The 19,906-nt window shown below is 41.5% G+C and overlaps 1 protein-coding gene and 1 pseudogene across 5 annotated transcripts in view; both read right to left on the bottom strand.

Annotated features, from left to right (window-relative positions):
• The window catches only part of Rbm33 (RNA binding motif protein 33), a 94,359-nt gene extending 94,125 nt beyond the window's left edge, over positions 1–234 (bottom strand). For all 5 annotated transcript variants that reach the window (XM_026406178.2, XM_026406179.2, XM_077795901.1 and 2 more), the window contains exon 1: positions 165–234. In XM_026406178.2, coding sequence (XP_026261963.2) covers positions 165–207 — 43 coding nt within the window. In that variant the 5' untranslated portion in view covers positions 208–234. The remainder of the gene's footprint in view (positions 1–164) is intronic.
• A 15,426-nt stretch (positions 235–15,660) lies between these two features.
• LOC113194895 (ribonucleoside-diphosphate reductase subunit M2 pseudogene) lies at positions 15,661–16,628 on the bottom strand (annotated as a pseudogene).
• Between the last annotated feature and the right edge of the window lie 3,278 nt (positions 16,629–19,906).

Genomic DNA, 19,906 nt, shown 5'->3' with positions numbered 1-19,906 from the left:
GCGCCCGCCCCGCACCTTCCCACCCCAGGAACGCCGCCGCGCGCGGCCCCGACCTCGTTGGGCCTGCGGGTCCGCACGGGCCTGGCTCTCGCCCCGGCGTCCCCTCGGCGCGACGGCGGCCCCGGACAGCCGGGCCACACAAAGGCCGCGCCCGGCCCACGTACCTGCGGCGCCGGCTCCGCCGCCCGCGCCCAGAGCGGCCGCCATGGCCCTCGAGGGCCCGCTCCGGCCGCGCCCCGGGCCGGCCAACGGGGCTGCTGCGGGCCGGGGCGGCAGGGGAGCGGCCGCGGGCCCGCGCGGGGCGAGCGCAGCACGGGAGGCCGGCGCGTCGCGGTGCGCAGCGGCCCGTCGCCTCCGCAAGAGGAAAACAACACTACGGCAACATGGCCGCGCCGCGGTGCATGCCGGGAGGAAGGGCGGGCCGGCCGGGAGGAAGGCGCGCGGGCGGGCGCCCAAGGCCGCAGGAGCCCGGGGTCGCCCCAGTGCTCGGCGGTGCGCGAGGAGGGCAGGCGCGCAGCAGCGGCCTCCGCAGGGCCGCGAACGCCAGAGCTAGAAGTTCGGGCGCGGGCGGCCGCTGGCCGTCAGCGGACCCCGCTACTGTCGTAAAGCGCTTTGCAGCAGCCGGAACGGCAACGCTTTACGCCGGCCTGCCGTCGAAAGTGGGCGTGGGTAGGCGCGGGCGGGAACGTCGGGGTCGCGCACGCGCAGTCGTGTCTCCGCATCCCGCTGGGCGCTGGGCCGCGGACCCGGTCATCCGCTCGACTGTGGGCGCCGACGGTAGGAGTGAGGAGGGTGGACGCCTAGCTGCGGGGCGCTTCTGGGCCATGGAGAAGCTGAAGGCTAGTCCTGGCGCGGCCTCGAGGGAAGGGAACCTGCGGAGTTGGCGATGGGTGTTGGACGGGGAGGGGAAGCGGGAGGCCGGGCGGAGGTGCCCGGTGAGCGTCGCGCCGAGCAGGGTGCGGGGGCAGCCACCTCCCCGGGGCGCGGGAGAGGCCTGGAGCCCCCAGGGCCGGGCTGACCTTGCCGGGGAGCGAGCCAGCCGGCGAGAGGACGTCTGCGTGGACTCTTCCCGCTTTGTGTGGTTGAGATTTTTTATCAAAATGTTGGGGGAAATAAACATTTCTGGATGAATACGTGTTCGATTACAAATAAAAACAATGTTTTTTAAGAATATCATTTTAATTCTATCTCATGAAACCACTGCCCTCCCCCAAAATGAAATGAATCAGCCTTGCAAGCCCCCTCGTTGAACGACCCGGCCTCCCCAAGGAGGCGCGGAACCCGTTTCCATTTAAGCGTCTTGAATTCTTTGTTTTGAGCTGTCGAGGATGGAACTCAGAAGCTATTTTTCAGAATTAATTCAGGAGTGATCTTAAGAAGGAGGCCTCAAAAACGAAATCACACTGATGAAGCCCTCTCGTGGGTTGTACCATGGTAAACCTCCTGAAACTGAGCTTCTCCAGGACAGAACTCTAGGCTTTTTAAATCAAATACCCATTAGTATCTGAAGAGCTTACCAATTATTGTAAATGAAGGTTTAACAACTCCCCTTGTCTCTGAACAAATTTTACTTTGAGTTAACTTTCTAACTTGCCCTAGACACCTGATGAAGGTGAAAGATCAACAGTGGTATAAACAGTGTTGCTTATGGTAAAAGTAACCACCGACTGGTACATGGCTTCCACTAGAGAACAGTGAACAAAGCTTAAGCATCTGGAAGGAAGTTATACTTTTAGGTTCTCTGAAGTGAGTTTGCTCTTAACTGACTGTGGGATCTACAAGATGGACTCTAGGAACCACCATGAAAAATACTGGTCCCCATGGATCAGGAGCTTGTAAGCCAAGGAGGCTCTCTCCCCTCATCTGGCACGTTATTTGTCTTGGGGAGTCCTCCCGGTGTGAGTGGTGGTGAAATGTTTGTGTGTATGTGTGTGTGTGTTTCCTGAATCTCTCCACTAAGAGGGCCTGGAGAGTAATGACCCAAGAGCAGTGAGCACCCAAGTTGCACCTAATCTTGGCTTCTAAATACCATTTTCTAACAGGAACCCTTACTTTTGGGTTTCAAGACAAAGGCATGGGACCTGGAATGTCTTGTTACTTACAAAAATAAAGAAGGCACTCAAGAAGTGATCAAGACATGTCAGAAGGACAAAAGTGAAACTTTGTGGACTTCCACTGGCTATATCAGAGATAAACGGGCATCACATTAAATAAAGATAATAATAGATTAAAACACACTGAATCGAATAGGAAACCAGGAATCAATACAAATGAATGAAAGAATAAAGAATAAGTTGAAATTCTTAGGAAAATTGATTTCTTCTCCCAGGGCAGAGGAGGACTTATTAATTACATACTGAAAGAGAATGATTGATTTCTAGTGTAAAAAACTACATAACTCCACCTTATTTGATCAAAGTGAATATTCAGTAATGGGATAAATCAAAATTGTGTGCCACCCAGCAGTATGCAATAAGGAAAGAACAGTATTACTTCCGTGATAATCATGAGGCCAAGTTCCAGACTGAAGAAGAGTAATGACAAGAGAAACACATGTCTGCACTGGACTCTCCAAGGATTTGAGAGACAATTTGTGAAACTGGGTAGTGTCTGAAAATTAGATGGGAGGAATGTGACTATTATGAGTAGGAAAATTTTGTAGGAAATAACACACTGAAGTGCTGAGAGGCATCCAGACAGTCATTTTCAGATGGTTTGAGGGAAAAAAAAAAAAGCTTTAATTTTGCTCAGTGTTAAACTTTTCTATAAGCTAATTGTTTCACAACTAGAAATTACTAAAGAAAAAAGAAATAGGACGTTGTTCAAAAATATAAAAATAAAAATCCAAAGGAAAAGTTAAATAGATAAGACACAGTTGAGGGAATTGGGGACAGATGGGAAAAGATTACTCAGGGCATAGCAAAAAGAGAAAATGAATGTGAGTGTCCAGATTTATAAATTGGAGATATGGGATGAAAAATGTCAAACAAGCTATAGATTGGGTGTGCCCCCACAAATTCATATTTGAAACTTAATCTCCAATGTGATGCTATTTGGAAATGGGGCCTTTAGAAGGTGATTAGTTTATGTGGGTAGGGCCCTCATAGATTGGATTAGCACCCTCACAAAAGAGGCCCTAGGGAGATCCCCAGCCCTCTACCATGTCAGGCTACTTTCAAAAGACACCCCTATGAAAAAGTGGTTCTCAGCAGACATGGAACCTACTAGCACCTTGATCTCAGACTTCTTATCTCCAAAGCTGTCAGAAATAAATTTCTGTTTCTTATAAGCCATATGGACATATTTGTCAAAGCACTCTAAATGGAATAAGACAACACTTAAAATTTGAATTCTGGGTAGAATTGAAAGAATGGAGAAGAGACAATATTTGAAAAGATGATTCTGAGGATTTTTAAGAACTAGTGAGAGACATAAGTTCAAAAATACAGGAAGCATAATAAACATTAAGCAAAAAAATAACTAAATCTATATCTAGACACGTGGTAAAGCTAAAAAGAAGATATTAAATACAACTAGAGAGAAACTTCCATGCCTAGCCCTCACTTAATAAACAACTCAAAAATGATGAAGTTGGAAACACTTTGTTCAGACCTAGACCCCAGGCAGCAAAGGACTGTGATCCTGGAAAGAAAAACATTTAGATACTCATCCATCCTTCTGCCTGTCAGGAGATGAAACTCAAGTAAAACACAGTGGGCTTAGTGACTTGAGAGGACAGGTGGGGCATGTGTCAATGTCGCAAGATGATGGACTTCTAAGGAGAAGGAACTCCAGAAATGTGCATGGAATCACTTTGAATTGTAATGAAGATGGAAAAAGTAAAACAATGAGGAATCTGTAAGGCACATGATTGCCTTACAGGCCTAGGGGGACATAGTGAAAAATCCTGGTTGAACACTTATAGTCGGTAGAAATCCAAGAAGGGCCATACATCATTGGTAGGAATAAACTAGCCTCACAGTAAAGACTATTCTAGGACTTCTAACACCCTTAAGAAAATCCTGGAAGGGTCACGCTAATCAGCAAGTGCTGTAATTGCTTACTAGAACAAAGTCCAGTACTCTATAAGGGAAAAGAACTAAATTAACTCAAAAAAGTAAATTTTACAAATCAAATTTTGTAAAACAGTGAAGAAATATATGACCAATTCCAGGAGAAAAAATATGGTCAATAAAAACAACATGACAGAATTGATGGAATTAAATGAATTTCAAGCAGATACTATAAATATGTTCAAAGAATTAAAACAGAGACCCAATGTGGAAATGAATATAAGTTATGAAGTGGAATTTCTAGAGCTGAAAAATACAATATTTGAAATAAAATATTCAGTGGATAGAAATAAAAACACATTAGAAATTTCCAGTTCTGTCTCATATAAAGAGGTAGAAAGAGCATCACTCTGACACTACCAGGAAAAGCTACAGTTTTCTTGATCCTAGAGATTTGGGGTTACAGAACAACCAAGTAACTGAAAACCTAGGAGGAGACGCACCTGTAAAGATTTAAAGTTTTGTTGGAATAAAATAAAGGTGTTGTGTCCAACTTCAACTAAAAAAAATTTTTTTAAAAGGTTGTGGCTCAGCGTTAGAGCACTTGCCTTGCATGTGTGAGACCCTGGGTTCAATTCTCAGCACCACATAAAAATAAATAAACAAAATAAAGATAAAAAAAATAAAGTTTTGTTGGGAGTAGTCACTTACCTGGGAAAGGCACAGATGATGCCATACAAACTGGAAATGAAATCTGGCTGAAAATTTAAAGGACTTTTTAAATGCCACATGTGGGATAGTGTCATGAAGCCCCTTAGGGGTGACTGCAGAGACAGTTGCCAATTCTTACAAGCTTCTCCAGGCGCTGTACCAGGTGCTTAACAGAAAACATGAGGGAACTCCTTGGAATGTCCCTCACTGATATTGAGAGAGGACAGTAACCACTTGAGGAATTCCATCCATACACGTCTCCCGCATCTTCCCTATGAAAATGTCCTGAATCTCCAAATCTCCAGGAGGAAAGCAACAAAAACCGAACCCTTAGGGCAATGTGGGAAACTGTTGCCACTTGGAAGGGGACAGAAGGTAAAATAGGAATGCTGGGAGATCCAACCCTTAGAACTTGGAAGCCTCTGCCTAACTAAAAAGGAGAGATAACCAGAACATCAAAGGGAATCCCCCCCACTCCATCTCATCTCACCAGGCTAACAGACATCAAGTGGAAGTAACAGCAAGACACAACTGGGAGAGCTACAAGAGCAGATTCTCCTGGGAGTGCAGTGCCAAGCGAAGACCCAAGTCCAGGGAAAAGGCAGACAGAGGAAAATCCCTAACCACCAACCTACATTCTAGGTATGGAGTATCAGTAGCAGAATTTGGAGCTTTTTCTGCACAGAGGGTAGTACTGGGAACAACAAATATCACACCAAGACAAATTCCTGATTAAAATACAAATCCCTGGTAAACAGAAAGGTGTGCTCATCTTCAATCCTAAAAAAGTGGTCACCACAATGGCTTTCGTCCGTTTTGTGATGCTATAACAAAATACCTACGACCAGAAGTATTTGGATCATGATTCTGGTATTTGGAAAATCCAAGCAGCCTGATACTAGCATCTGACTGAGTCCTCTGGAGAATCCCAGTATGACAGAAGAATGGAAAAGGATACTTCCTTATGCAGAAGTATCCAAGGCATAGGATGATCTTGCTTTATAACAATTTGCTATCTCAGGAACTAATTGTCAGAGGAGACCTGACCCACTCTTGAGAGAGAGCATCAATCCATTCATGAGAGTAGAGGCATGTCCTAAACACCTTTCACCAGGTCCCACCTCCTAAAGGTTCCACCACCTAAACATTAGCCACCAGACTAGAGACAAACTTTCTGGCACATGAGCCTTTGAGGGTAGAAGTTATCCAAACAGAGACAAAAAGGGGTGCAGAAACCAAGAGATCATCTGTGAATAGTAGGACAATTTCAAATGTCTAACGTGATAATTGAGGGAGGAGAGAAAGGAGCAGAAATGTCTGAAGAACTAGTTTTCCCAAAATTCATCCCTGACCCCAAAATGTACATCCAGGAAGCTCAGAGAATGATACATATCCAAACAAGCAAATGAACAAAAGCCCCCTACCTAGACATATCACAGCTGCTGAGAAAGTAACCTCACCTTCAGGGGAACAAGACATGGGAATACAGCAGATTTCTTATCAGGAGCCATGGGAGCAAGAAGATAGTGGAATGACATCTGTGTACTGAAGGAAAAACGTGCCAGCTCAGAAATTTGAGACCTGACAAAATATAAAGGAGGTAAACAACTGGAGGGGAGCCATTGCCAGCAGACACACCCCACAGAGAATATTCAGAATTCTTCAGCCATGAGAAATACCACAGTTATACCTGGCTCTACACGAGTAAGGACCACGGTTGATGATGAATGTGGATAAAATTGGTTAAATGAAGGTAAAACACACTTTTTCATATTTTAATTGTTCTAAAAGACAAATGAGCAAAAGTAATGAAAATGTATTGTGTGCTTTTATAAAAACATAAGTGATATAAGGAACAAGCAGGGATATTACATAATAAAGGGGTCAATTCTCTAAGACAGCATAAAAACCATAAATAAGTGTGCGACTAACAGAAACACTTGAGACAAGCTGATAGAACTTTACAAAGAAATAAAAAAATCCATAATTGTAATGACTTTTAACACTGCTCTCAACAATTGACAACAAAATTGAAACCTTTTACTCTATGAAGAACACTATTAAGAGAAAGAAAGAGGTCTCAGACTTGGTGCAAATCTTTGCAACATATCTGATAAAGGACCTGTACCTAGAATATATAATATATAAAGAACTCTGACATCTCCACAACAGAAAAAAAACAAGCAGTCTAACATTTAAAATTGGGGAAATATCTAAGCAGAAACTTCACCAGGAAGATAAACATATGGCAAATAATATGAATGGAGGAGAAGCAAAATAAAACTACAGTGACATACCACTGCATAACTCTCGGGATGGCTAGAGTTTTAAAATCTGACAGAGTGCTTACTAGGATGCAGAGTTACCAAAACTCCTATATGTTGCTAATGAGCACGCAAATGTACACACGGGGAGGCAAGGAGGCAAGTGTCTTACAAAGTTAAAATGCATTTACCTTGCAGTCCAGCAGTGCCACTAATAGGTTTCTGCCCCAGTGAACGGAAGGCTTGTGTTCACACAAAAACCTGTGTGAATGTTTGCAGCAGCTGAATTTATTGCTCAAAACAATGCATGTCCTTCAGAGGGTGACTGAATAAACAAACCATGACACATTCATAAAATGGAATACAACCCAGGAATAATAATGAATGGCTATTGATTCACACAGCAACACAAATGAATTTTAAATGCATTTTGCTGCAGACTCAGAAGGCTACATATAGTGGGACTGCATTTGGGTTTTGGAAAAGGCAAAGCCATAGAGATGGAAAACAGATCAGTGGTTGCTAATTGTTGAGGTAGTGAGGAGTGCAGAGACTGACACAGGAATGGAAATATCACAGACATATGACATGGCCACACTGTAGGGAGTGGAGAAGATGGGAGCTGAACTGAAAGACTTTGAAAACAGTGAATGGAATTGATACATTAAGTCTAAGGACAAAAAGAACAGCACATTAGCATTGTACTCTAGTTGGTGATTTTTTTTTTCTCACAGGGATAAGGATTAGCAATTCTGAATGCACCTTACATGTACACTAAGGTTGAACTAAAAACCAATTATAGTGTAAATAATAAGAGCCAGATAGCAGAGTTGAAGGAAATGATTACAAATAACTCAAAAGGGAATGCTCAGATCAACTTTGTAATGCCAAATTTAAGTATGAGAATTAAGTATGTATTTGGATTTGTGTTTAGTATATGTGTAGATAGGCATACATAGAAAGGAATTGGGCCATGTGTGAATACATTAGGTGTGCTAACTTTTTGTTACTTTAATGAAATCCTGAGTTAAGCCACTTTATGAAGAAAAGAGTTTTATTTCTGTCCCATAGTTCTGGAGGTACAAGGACCACACAGCATCATGCTGGCTCTGGACTGCATCACATTATGGTGGAGTGCCTGTGTGTATGCCTGTCTGGTCTCTCTTCCCATTCTTATAAAGCCATTGGATTCAGTATCCTAATCACTTCCCAAAGACCTGCTCTGCACACCATAGCCAGATTATTTTCTTCTCTTAACATACGACTTCAGGACTAAACTCCATGACTTCAGGCAGGGGTTGGGCAGGAGCCGTATTCCAGCCATAGCAGTGGATTCGTAAACATACATGTGTTAGATGGCTCTGGCTACTGAGGAGAGGCCCCAGGATTGTTAAGCACCCAGATCTTGGCTTCTAAATAAGAGGAACCAGAACTTTGTGGGGAAATGAGTAATTCTGGTTCTAGGTTGGGACAGAAGAAATATAAGATGAGCCTGCAACATCTTGTGTCAGAAAATAAGGTGCAAAAAATAAGTAGAGGCATGTCAAAAAGACCCAGAAATCAAACCAAAACATTCCAGTGACCAAAGTTTAACAAAAATGGAGTATGATCCAAAGATTTTTAAAAATCCTTGAATTTATTCTAATACAAATAAATAATTGAATAAATTATAGTGGAGAAGAGGGACAACTATTCCTCATAAAAGGATTCCATTGAAAGTATAAAATGAGTGAGGGAATGGAGAGTCATAGAATACCACAGTAATAATAGTTACTGCAAGATCTGCAGGTGAATGTTGAAATGAGTGAAGGAAATTTTAAAGAAATAAAGGATGTTTTCATAATTTCAAAGCATCTCTTCCAAAGTAACTAATTCCTATATAGGTATTTTCATGTCCACAAATTATTTGATAACCCTCCATCCAGGAGTGCTTAATTCCCTTTGCCTTGCATAAAGTCTAGGTTCAATATCATTTCTCATAAGTAGGGTATAAAAAGAGGAAATTAGTCACTGGATTGGAGAAGCCTGGTAGACTGGATCTTGGCCAACTAGTCAGGTTGATACACTGATACATGGGCCCCCCAGGGGGGGATGTGGTGAGCAGGGCGTTTCCCCTTGGATATCTCACAATCCATTATTTCAGTCAAGTCACAAGAAAACATGAAATGAATCCAAATTGAGGAACATTCTACAAAATTCCTGGCCAGTACTCATCAAAATTGTCAAAGTTATGAAAGTCAAAGTAATGCCCACAGATCAGACATAAAAAAAAAATACAATATCATGAAGTGGATCTTGGAACAAAAGACATTAGTGAAATATGACAATTCCCAGTAAAATCTCATTTTAATCTATAGTCCTACACCAGCCCCTGGTACTCTTTCAGTGTGGGGAGTGTGCCACACTTCAGTCAGACATGCACATCAGGAGGGGCTCAGCTGAGGGCAGACGGCCTGTTTCCCTTGCGGCTCTTCTGCAGATGTGGAATTACTTCAGAATGAACATTAAAAGCACAGTGTAAAATTAGACAATGTGAAAGAAAGGAGCCTGCGGGCACAGCAAAAGAAACTTTTCCCATAAAAGCAAAGAGTTTGAATAAAGGAACAGAACATTTGTGACCTCTAGGACAGTAGCAAGCAAACTTTGGAACTCTGGAAAAAAAATCAAAGTCTAAGTAGATGATGACCAGATTTTTTTCCAATCTGATCAGAACTTGGCCTGTAACTTAAAGAAATTTGAAAACCTCCAAACAAAGGAAATGCCAAGAAAGTATATTATATTAAAATTCCTATAAGGTAAGGATAAAAAGAAAATCTTTAAGCAGTCAAGAGAAAAAAGCCATGCAAGGAAGAGAGAGAAGGTGACTGCACGTTGTCAGGAGGAGAGCAAGTACCACACAAGGTGGGTTTTGTGGTCAGTCCTGTCAGACATTTAGGGAAGTAGTAATTCACAGACTTTTCCAGAATTGCAGAGAGAAAAATCCTTCCCAAATACCTTAATACCAGAATTCCCTTAATGCCAAAACCAGAAAAATGTTCATATAGAATGAAAGCGTAGATCAACATCCCTCACTAATGCATATTCCAAGATGTTTAATAAAATGTAGCAGATCAAACATTATAGCATATAAACACCACAGTAGACTAAGAGGGCATATCCTAGGAATGTAAGTTTGGCTTAATATTCAATAATTGATTAAAATAATACCTCATAACAAACTAAATGAGAAAAACCTTACACCCTCTCAACAGGTGTAAAACACTATCAAAACTTAACATTCATCACCAAAAAAAAAAAAAAAATCCAATCAGTAAATGGGCCAAGGACCTGAACAGACACTTCTCAGAAGAGGATTTACAATCAATCAACAAATATACGAAAAAATGCTCATCATCTCTAGCAATCAGAGAAAAGCAAATTAAAACTTCTGTAAGATACCGTCTCACTCCAGTAAGAGTGGCAGCCATGATGAAGACAAACAACAAGTGCTGGCAAGGATGCGGGGGAAAAAGGTACATTTATACACTGCTGGTGGGATTGCAAACTGGTGCAGCCAATTTGGAAAGCAGTTTGGAGATTCCTTGGAAAACTGGGAATGGAACCACCATTTGACCCAGCTATTCCTCTTCCTGGACTATACCCAAAGGACCTAAAAACAGTATATTACAGGGACACAGCCACATCAATATTTATACAGCACAATTCACAATAGCTAAACTGTGGAGCCAATCTAGATGTCCTTACGTAGATGAATGGAAAAAAATGTGGCATTTATACACAATGGAATATTACTCAGCAATAAAAAATAATAAGATCATGGCATTTGCAGGGAAATGGATGGCAGATTATCCTAAGTGAAGTTAGCCAATCCCCAAAAAACAAATGCCAAATGTCTTCTCTTATATAAGGGGGTGACTCAAAATGGAGTAGGGAGGGAGAGCAAGGGAGGAAGATTACCTCTAGCTAGGGAATAGGGGTAGGAGGGAAAGGGAGGGAGAAGGGGAATAGCATGGATGATGAAAGGAGACCCTCATCATTATACAAAATACATGTAAGAAGATGTGAATTTGGTGTCAACATACCTTATATATAATCAGAGATATGATAAATTATTGTACAATGGTGTATTAAGAATTGTAATGCAAAATAAATACATTTTAAAAATCATTTTTAAAAAACCCTCAACATTCATGATTTTTTAAAAAAAATAAATAAAGCCAGAAATGTGGGGGGAACCTTCCTTAACATACTTAAAACCAATAGTAAATATCATGTTTCATGGGAAACAGACTCTGTCCACCTAAAAATGGAAACGAGGTAGGGATATCGCCACTTCTCTTCCATGCTGCATAAGGCAGGAAGAAGAAACAAAGACATAAAGGTTTGGAAGGAAGAAGTAAAGTAGTTTGTATTCACATATGGCATGATTGTGCACCTTCACAGAAAACTCTCAGGGAGCCTGGAAAAGGCATTTGCAAATGTAATGCAGAATAGCATCTAAAAACACAAAATAGTTAAAGACAAACATGATACGATACATGCAAGGTTTATAAATGGAACCTTTTACAATGGAACCGCCTGGGTGCCCTTCAGTAATGAGCAGATACAGAAAATGTGACTTATACATACCTCAGAACAAAATAAATGAGAAAAACCTTACTCCCTTAAAGCCATAAAGAAGAATGGAATCATGGCGTTTGCTGACACATGGATGAAACTGGACACTATCATTCTAAGTGAAATAAGCCAGACTCCGAAAGCCAAAGGTTGAATTTTTCTCTGATATGTGGAGCTAGTCCAAAATAAGGCAGGGGAAAAGAACCAGAAAAGGGAGCTCCATTCTAGAGGGGGTTTTATTCCATCAAATTTGAATAAAGAGTGGACTAGAAAAAGGGAAAAGAATGGATGGGTAAAGAAAGTCACCATGAGGACCAGGAAGAGGAGTAGAATGAGTCTGACCTGCTTCCCTCTTCCCATATATGGACATACCACAGTGAATCTCGCTGTCATGTGCAACCACAAACACTGACTTAAAAAGAAAAACCTGCGCTGGGGTATGGCTCAGTCGTAGAGCGCTTGTCTTGTATGTGGGAGGCACTGGGTTCTATCCTTAGCACCATATAAAAATAAACAAAATAAAGATATTGTGTCCATCTTTAAAAAAAACTTTAAAAAAACTAAAAGTAAATAGATTAGCAGAGTAGAGGGAATGGAACAAGAGGGAAAAGGGGAGAGAAAGGGTAAGTACTAGGGACTGAGTTAGAGCAAATTATATTCCGTGCTTTTATAATTGTGTCAAAATGAATCCTGATGTTATATATAACTATATAAGAGCCAGTAAAAATTATTTTAAAAAACTATATTACTGACTGGCCAAAAGAGATGGAAAGATGGTTCAAGTCTTTTTTTGGTACTAGGGATTGAACCCAGGGGCACTCAACCACTGAGCCACAACCCCAGCCCTATTTTGTATTTTATTTAGAGACAGGGTCTCACTGAGTTGCTAAGCTCCTTGCCATCGCAAGGCTGGCTTTGAACTCTTGATCCTCCTATCTCAGCCTCCCAAGTCACTGGTATTACAGGCTTGTGCCATCGCGCCTAGCTGGTCCAAGTCTTTTGATACAAAGCTGAGTGGGGTTCAGATGCCAACTTCCTGCAGTTAACTACCAGTCAACCAATGAACAATGCAGTCTAAACTTTGTAAACTTTTCTAGAGAAATTAACAAGCAGATTCTGAACTCTGTAGAAAAGCAAAGAAAGACCAAAATAACCAAACAAATTTTCAAATCAACATTGGGGGACTGTTATGTCAGTAAAGACATTGTGGTAGAGAAAAACAAACATTTAAATTAATGCCAAAAGGGGCAGGTTTCAGGAGTAGACAGACACATACGTGTCATTCTCAAGGACATAAATGTAACTCAGTGGAGAGGGGAAGCCTGATCTCTAAAGGATCTGGAGCAACCATACATCCATATGTAAAAGTGAACCTCAGTCTTTGCCACACCCATGCACAAGAATCAACTAATCACATTATTCATCTACACATAAAGACTAATGCTATAGAATTTAAAAAAAAAAAAACAGTTGGGTTGGCAAAGGTTTCTTTAATGGAATAGAAAATAAAGTACAAAAGAAAAATTGAGGCCAGCACAGTGGCACACACCTATACTCCCTGTTAAGGTCTGTAAATAAGTCAAAAATAACACCTGGTATTTTGCCAGAGAAATGTTAGAGTTCGTAAACAAGTCTGGATGGTGCCTGGCAAAATGTCAGAGGGAGTGGTTTGAGAAGTAACAAAAGTGAGCCATTAAGTGTGGAGATTCCTTATTGGTTGATTGATGTATCTAGTTTATGCTAATTAAGATAAGCTGTGCAAAATGTATAAATAGCTCTGTTGCCCTACAATAAACGGCTCCCATTCCTGCTGTATCAACGTGCACAAGTTATTCGTCACCCCCCGGTTATTCTGCTGCAGCCGGACTGCGGCACTCCCAGCATCTCTGCAGGAGGATTTGAGTTCAAAGCCAGCCTCAGCAATGGTGAGGCACTAAGCTTAGAGACTTTGTCTGTAAATAAATTATTAAAAAGAGCTGGAAATGTGGCTCAGTGGTTGAGTGCCCCTGAATTCAATTCCCAGTACCCCTCAAAAAAAGAAAAATTGAAAAGTTAGGCTTTCTAAAAATTAAAAACTGCTCTGAGAAAGTCACCAGTAGGAAAAAAAGAGAAAGTAAATCAAGGAGAGGAGAGGACATCAGTCCAAAGACTTGCATGCAGAGCACTCTGACCAGAATGTAAGTCACAAGAAGAGATGAAGCTAAATTGTAAGAACACAACAACCCTACTTTCTAAATGGGCAAAAGATTTGAACAGCACCTTACAAAGAATACTTCTTTTTTTTAATGACCATATAACCTGAATTTATTAATTTTAGGCAACAATAATTTAAAAGATACAAGAGTCCCATATTACAGGCACTGAGAAAAAGATGATTATGAAGGAAGGAAACTAATGAATGGTCAAACAGCCAACATACAAGCCTCTCAATTAACAAACAGGGCCAAAGATCAAGACAAGTCATGCTCTGTCTTCTGTGTAACATCTTCCCAAAGTCAGATGGATCTAAACTGGCTATGTTAGCTATTAGTTTACACCTCTATCTGAAATTAACATTTGAATAGAACACATATTAATAGATGATACTAGCACTAGTTTTCTACAGGTTAAGGAATTCACCAGGTGATACACATATTTAGAGAAATGTTAGAATAAGTGTCTTACAATTATTAACTTCAAGATAAAACTGTATGATTTTTTCCCCAGAATACAAAAAAGTAAAACCTAAATGGACAGAGTAAAAAAAATTTTTAACTTAAGAGACTTATAAATTTGATACCTACTTAAAACAGTATCTACTTACAAAGTTAGAGTAAGCACAACTTCTAAGAGAGCCAGTTTCAGTTCTGGGGTCACCACTATTAACAGGAGAGCTGAGGCAGGCCACTTCATCTAAGGATGACCTGGAAAGTCATAATGCTATCTTAAATACCACCTACAAAGACCTTTTACGTCTTTTCCTACCAACTAGAAATTGAGCAGAGTACAATTTGAGAAAATGATACTGCTCCTCACATGCCACTGAGTCACTAGCAGTTACCCAAGTCAGACCTCGATTCCCAAGGACTTAAGTTAGAAGCTCCTTGCCTTGAAAAACACTCTACCTCAGCTGAACATGAGAGGCCATGACACCCTGCCTGGGGTTTCAGAATCAAACACACAAATTGTCTTCTACTGGCACCAGCAGACTACCATCTACGTATGCACAGGACTGACTTAAAATCGATTAAAGAATATTTCAATTCATTAAAGAATACAAAATTTTAAAATTACATACTTAGCCAACACAAGTTTAATTGTTTAGTGAATTTTGAATTGGTCCCCATTAGTGGTAAATACAACACTTTGTATTTGGTGTAGAAACCAAACGTATCAGGCTTTTACCTTGACAGTACAATGTTCATTTGTGTGTAAAGTGCTAGTTTTATCTACAAGCTAGTTAAGTAGAGCCTGCATTGTAGCAGTGAGACTGCTGTCTTTCAGCCGCCTGGTGACTGTACCTGATGTTTAATCCTGCTGGTCAGGCTTGCTTGAGGGTCCCCTCACTTTGAAGCCAGGACTGCCATTGTTAGTGGTAAGGTGAAGCTGGAGCAGCCTGCTTGCAAAGAGCAACATGGACAAGATCCTCTGTAAGAATCCAAGGAGCCTGTTTCAAATGTCTTTTCTTTCTAGATAACACCACTAGCATTATTAATAAATAGGATTGATTCTGAGGTAGCTACACAGTGCTTTTTTGTTTTTCTGAAGGGTTGGGGGTTGTTTTGTTGTTGTTTTGTTGTTGGTACTAAGGACTGAACTCAGGGGCACTGAGCCACATCCCCAGCCCTATTTTGTATTTTATTTAGAGACAGCGTCTTACTGAGTTGCTTAGCACCTTGCCATTGCTGAAGCTGGCTTTGAACTCTCCATCCTCTTGCCTCAGCCTCTGGAGCCACTGGATGTCATTAATGAATGCTATGCACAATGTGTAGCTGGTTGGTTTCATTTTAGTGGATTTTGGGGGTAGGGAATGAGAAGGGAGAAAAACAAAATCAGCCAAATGAGAGCACATCTATTCATTTAGAATCAGCACCCAAGGTAAAGGAATTCTCTGTGGATTCTACATCACTCCCATCCTCTGATACTCGTCCACTCTCAAAGAAATTAGTCTTCCCTTCTGATGAACCATTCCCCATAAAGACAAGTGGATTTTCCACTCTGAAAACCTTCTTAAAGTCCAACTCTAGCATGAGCCTGTCTGCCACGAATTCAATGAATTGCTTCATCCAAGTACAGTTCATCCCAATGAGCTTCATGGGCAAGGCCTCCGTGAGGAGCTCCTGTTCCATCCTGACAGCACTGACGATTATTTATTTTACTCTCTGCTCTGATGGTATGTGTAGCAGGTATTCGGACATCGGGCAGCAAATTCAGAGTGTAAACCCTCTTCTCTGCTGATAAGTTCATTGGAAAATGTGAGGCCAGGCCTCAGTTCTTATGAGCCAAAATATTGATGCAAATGAGCCAGAAAAGAAGATTTCTCCCGTAGTGGCCAAGACTACAACACGTTTTCTGTAGGTAGCTTCTTTGTCCCCAGTCCAACACAAGGCACAATCTGCTTTCTTCTTCACCCAAGGCACCATTTCAATGGCACTGGAGAGAAATTCCCTGTCTTAGGAATTTTTAATGTAAATGTCAATAAGGAGACCATATATTTCAGAATGTATGTTTTCCATAGCAATTTGGAAGCCACAGAAACAACCGGCTTCTGTAATTTGAACCTCTTGGCTAAATCGCTGCAACAGATTTTCACTTGCTATGCCATCATGTGCTTCAAAGAAAGCTAGAACATGTGATATAAAACATCATTCCTCAGGCCTCAGGGCCTGCCAGTGCTGACTGTCCTTGGAAAGATCCACCTCCTCCGCTGTCCAGAAGGATGCCTCGGCTTTCTTATACATTTGCCAAATATCATGGTGATTGACAGCAAACATGGCAAAGTGGCGGAGTTCTCTCGCAGTAGTGGTTCATCCTCTGGTCTGGGGGCAGTTACTTTTTATTTTGTATTTTATTTAGAGACAGGGTCTAATAAAATTTTCTAATAAAATCTCTAATAAAATTTTCCAAAAAAGTGGCAAAAAAAAAGTGTTGGGTGAACCACATGAAACTGCGATTTTCTTAAGTCAAATACTTTAAAAAAGGGGAATAGCCATTTATTGACAATTTCATGTGGCTCAATGGATAAACTTTAGCTGTCACATTGCTTTCCATATCACAAGAGGACCATAGGACTCATAGGTTCTCTTTGGCAGGAAAGGAATATGGGGCAGGGAGCAGTCCCCACAGCCAAGGAGACAATGCTGCTTTGGGGCCAAGCTCAGGCTCTTGGGTACAAAGAATATTTCTGCAGCCAATAAGCACATGAAAAAAACATTATTAATCATTGTGATAATGCAAATTAAAGTCAAATTTAGATTCTAACATGTCTACAGACTTAATGAGCATGTGGAGCAACTGTAATTCATGCATTGGGTTGGTGGGAATTTAAAATAATATAGCCTCTATGGAAAACAGTTTGGCATTTTTGTCAAGTAAAAATATGCTTATCATGTAACTCAGCAATTCCACTTCGATAAATTTTTCCAAGAGAAATGAAAACATATACACACAAAAGATGTTTACAACATCTTCACTCCTAGTGTCCTGAAAGTACAACAGGCTAAAGTCAATAATATATGAATAAGCAAACTGTAATATATTTGCACAGTGGAATATCACGAGTAATTCAGAAGAATCAACTACTGGTAAACAGAACACAGATAAATTTTGGGCTGAGACCAAAAGCAGCCGAACAAAAGGGTCCATGAAGCATAAGTCTGTTTATGTGTAATTCTGAAAAGGTCACGGTACTCTCTAGCGTCAGAAGTCAGACTGCTGGCTGCCTGGGTGGATGAGGCAGGCTCACTGAAAGGAATAGGGCGGCGCTGTCCTGATACAGCAGTAAAGGCACACGTGAAGCTCACTGTGTCCTACAGTTAGGCTAGAGCATTTCATTGTATATACATATTTATTTTAGCCTTCAATAAATTTTAAGTATTTTAAGATTTTTTAAATAGTCCACACAGAGATGTCAGACCCACTCCTGAAGAATCTGCTGAATTTAACCAACTGCAGTATTATGCAAATCCAAGGTTTTGAGTTTCATTGTTCACTGGAACTTCAATTCCATAAGACAAAAGCTCATCAGTTGATTACAGAGAAATAGCAATTTTGGTTCTCATTTCTAGCACACCATCAGTGCTGCTCACCAAAGAGCCCCCACCCTGTGACAGGAGATGAAGTTCAAATGTGGGGATGAAGCCAGGGGGACCATGCCCGGGACAACCCAGGGCGAGGCATTGCTGGTGGTGTTCTGTAAGATCTGTTTCTGATGGTGCATGTGTAGAGTGTTGATAAGAGACAGTACTCACGGGCATCGCAGACAGTGCTGGCTGATCCCCCAGCCTCTGCTGCTTACCAAAGGAAAGTAGGGGCGGAGATGGCCACCCGGAGGATGTGAGGACAAGGACTGGCCCAGGTGCCCACTGCAGCTTCCCCTCCCACATTGTGGAGAGCCGGGGGCTCTGTGTGAAATTAACAGTAAAACTGGGAATTGTATAAAGGCAAATTGAACATTGTTCTGAGTGTGGCAATGCTAAATAACTTCCCAAACTGAACCAGGCCTTGGCTGTTTGTCCAGGTCACATACTGACTTCCAAAGAGTGTTCAGGTTCCCCTCACTTCTTGCCAGCATGGTTTCACTTCTCTGAGTGTGAATTCTTCGTGTGATCTGTTCGAGCACTTGGTCTCCCATGTGCCAGCTCATAGGATCGGCTTGTGTGCCCTCCCTGCCTTGGTTCTCATTCTGGGGCTGAGTCGTGCCAGGCCTGGGGCTGAGCAGCAGAAACACAAAAATGAATGGGATGCTGTTCCTCCCCACAGGGAGTCTCAACCCAGCACCAGCCAACTGCTCTGTGTGGCTGACAGCAGAGTAGCAGGATCCTTGGTAAATCTGCAAGATCGAGTTACTAGAACAGTTCTTACTGAAAGGAGTCAACGATTCCAGAGTCAATAAATGAGTGTGCCACGTTCAAAAGCTGGCACTGCTAATAACCATAATTTTAATTCCTCAGATGTTGACTGTGGGTTGGATCAAGAAATCTCATCATTGATTACTGCAAGTAAAAAATGAAACTGTAATTAATCATTTTGGCTAAACACAAATCTCATGAAACTCATGTCTCCATGACAGCCCTGCATGTTTCTTGAGTGATTTTTATGGTGCAGTGACCTCACAGCAGTCGATTCACAAGTCTAGAACTTCATTCCCTCCCTTACGTATGCAGGAGAGAGGGCAGGGTTTCCCAAGGTACATAGGGACATCTCAGCTATGCAGACAGGACCACCCACACTTGTGCAGCTTCCAAAACTTCAGGCAAAGGTCCCCCCAATACACACACACACACACACACACACACGTTTTACTGGTGCATTATAGCTGCACATATTGATGGGATTGTTGTTATATATTTGTACACGCACACAGTATGACAATATAGTTTGGTCAATATCACTCCCAGCACTTCCTCCCTCCCCACTTCCCACCCTTTCATCCCTTTCCTTTACTGATCTCCTTTGATTTTCCTGAGATTCACCTCTCACCTTTTTCTTTTTCTCCTCTCTAGTTTCTACATACGAGAGAAACTAAATGACCCTTGACTTTCTGACTTTTGACTTAACATAAAGGTCTTTAGTTCCTTCCGTTTTCCTGAAAAATCACATAATCTCATTTTTCTTTATAGTTGAATAAAACCATCGTGTGTATACCACATCTTCTTTATCCATCCATCCGTCTGCTGATGGACACCTAGCAGTCTGGTTATAGTTTGACTACCATGAATTGTGCTGTAATAAACATGGATAGGCAGGTATCGATGTAGTAAGGTGACTTTAATTCTCCAGGGTAAACCCTGAAGAATGGTATAGCCAGGACATAGAGTGCTTCTATGCTTAGAGTTTTGAGGAATCTCCATACTGATTACCATAGTGGTTGTACTGATTTATAGTCCCACCAAAAGTGTACAAGGGTTCCTTTTTCTCCACATCTTATCCAGCATTTATTATTGTTTGTATTCTTGATAGCTGCCTTTCTGATTGGTGTGAGATGACATGGAAAATGTTTTAAGAAAGGGAGGAACCCTTTGTCCCATTCCTTCTGGAATAATAAAACTTAGAATTAGAAGACACCTTGCAGAGTGTAAGGAAATAGGTCTCTGAGCATCA

The sequence above is a fragment of the Urocitellus parryii genome, chromosome 3 (assembly GCF_045843805.1).
Source record: "Urocitellus parryii isolate mUroPar1 chromosome 3, mUroPar1.hap1, whole genome shotgun sequence".
In the NCBI taxonomy this organism is placed as follows: domain Eukaryota; kingdom Metazoa; phylum Chordata; class Mammalia; order Rodentia; family Sciuridae; genus Urocitellus; species Urocitellus parryii.
This window is presented reverse-complemented; position numbering and strand designations above follow the sequence as displayed.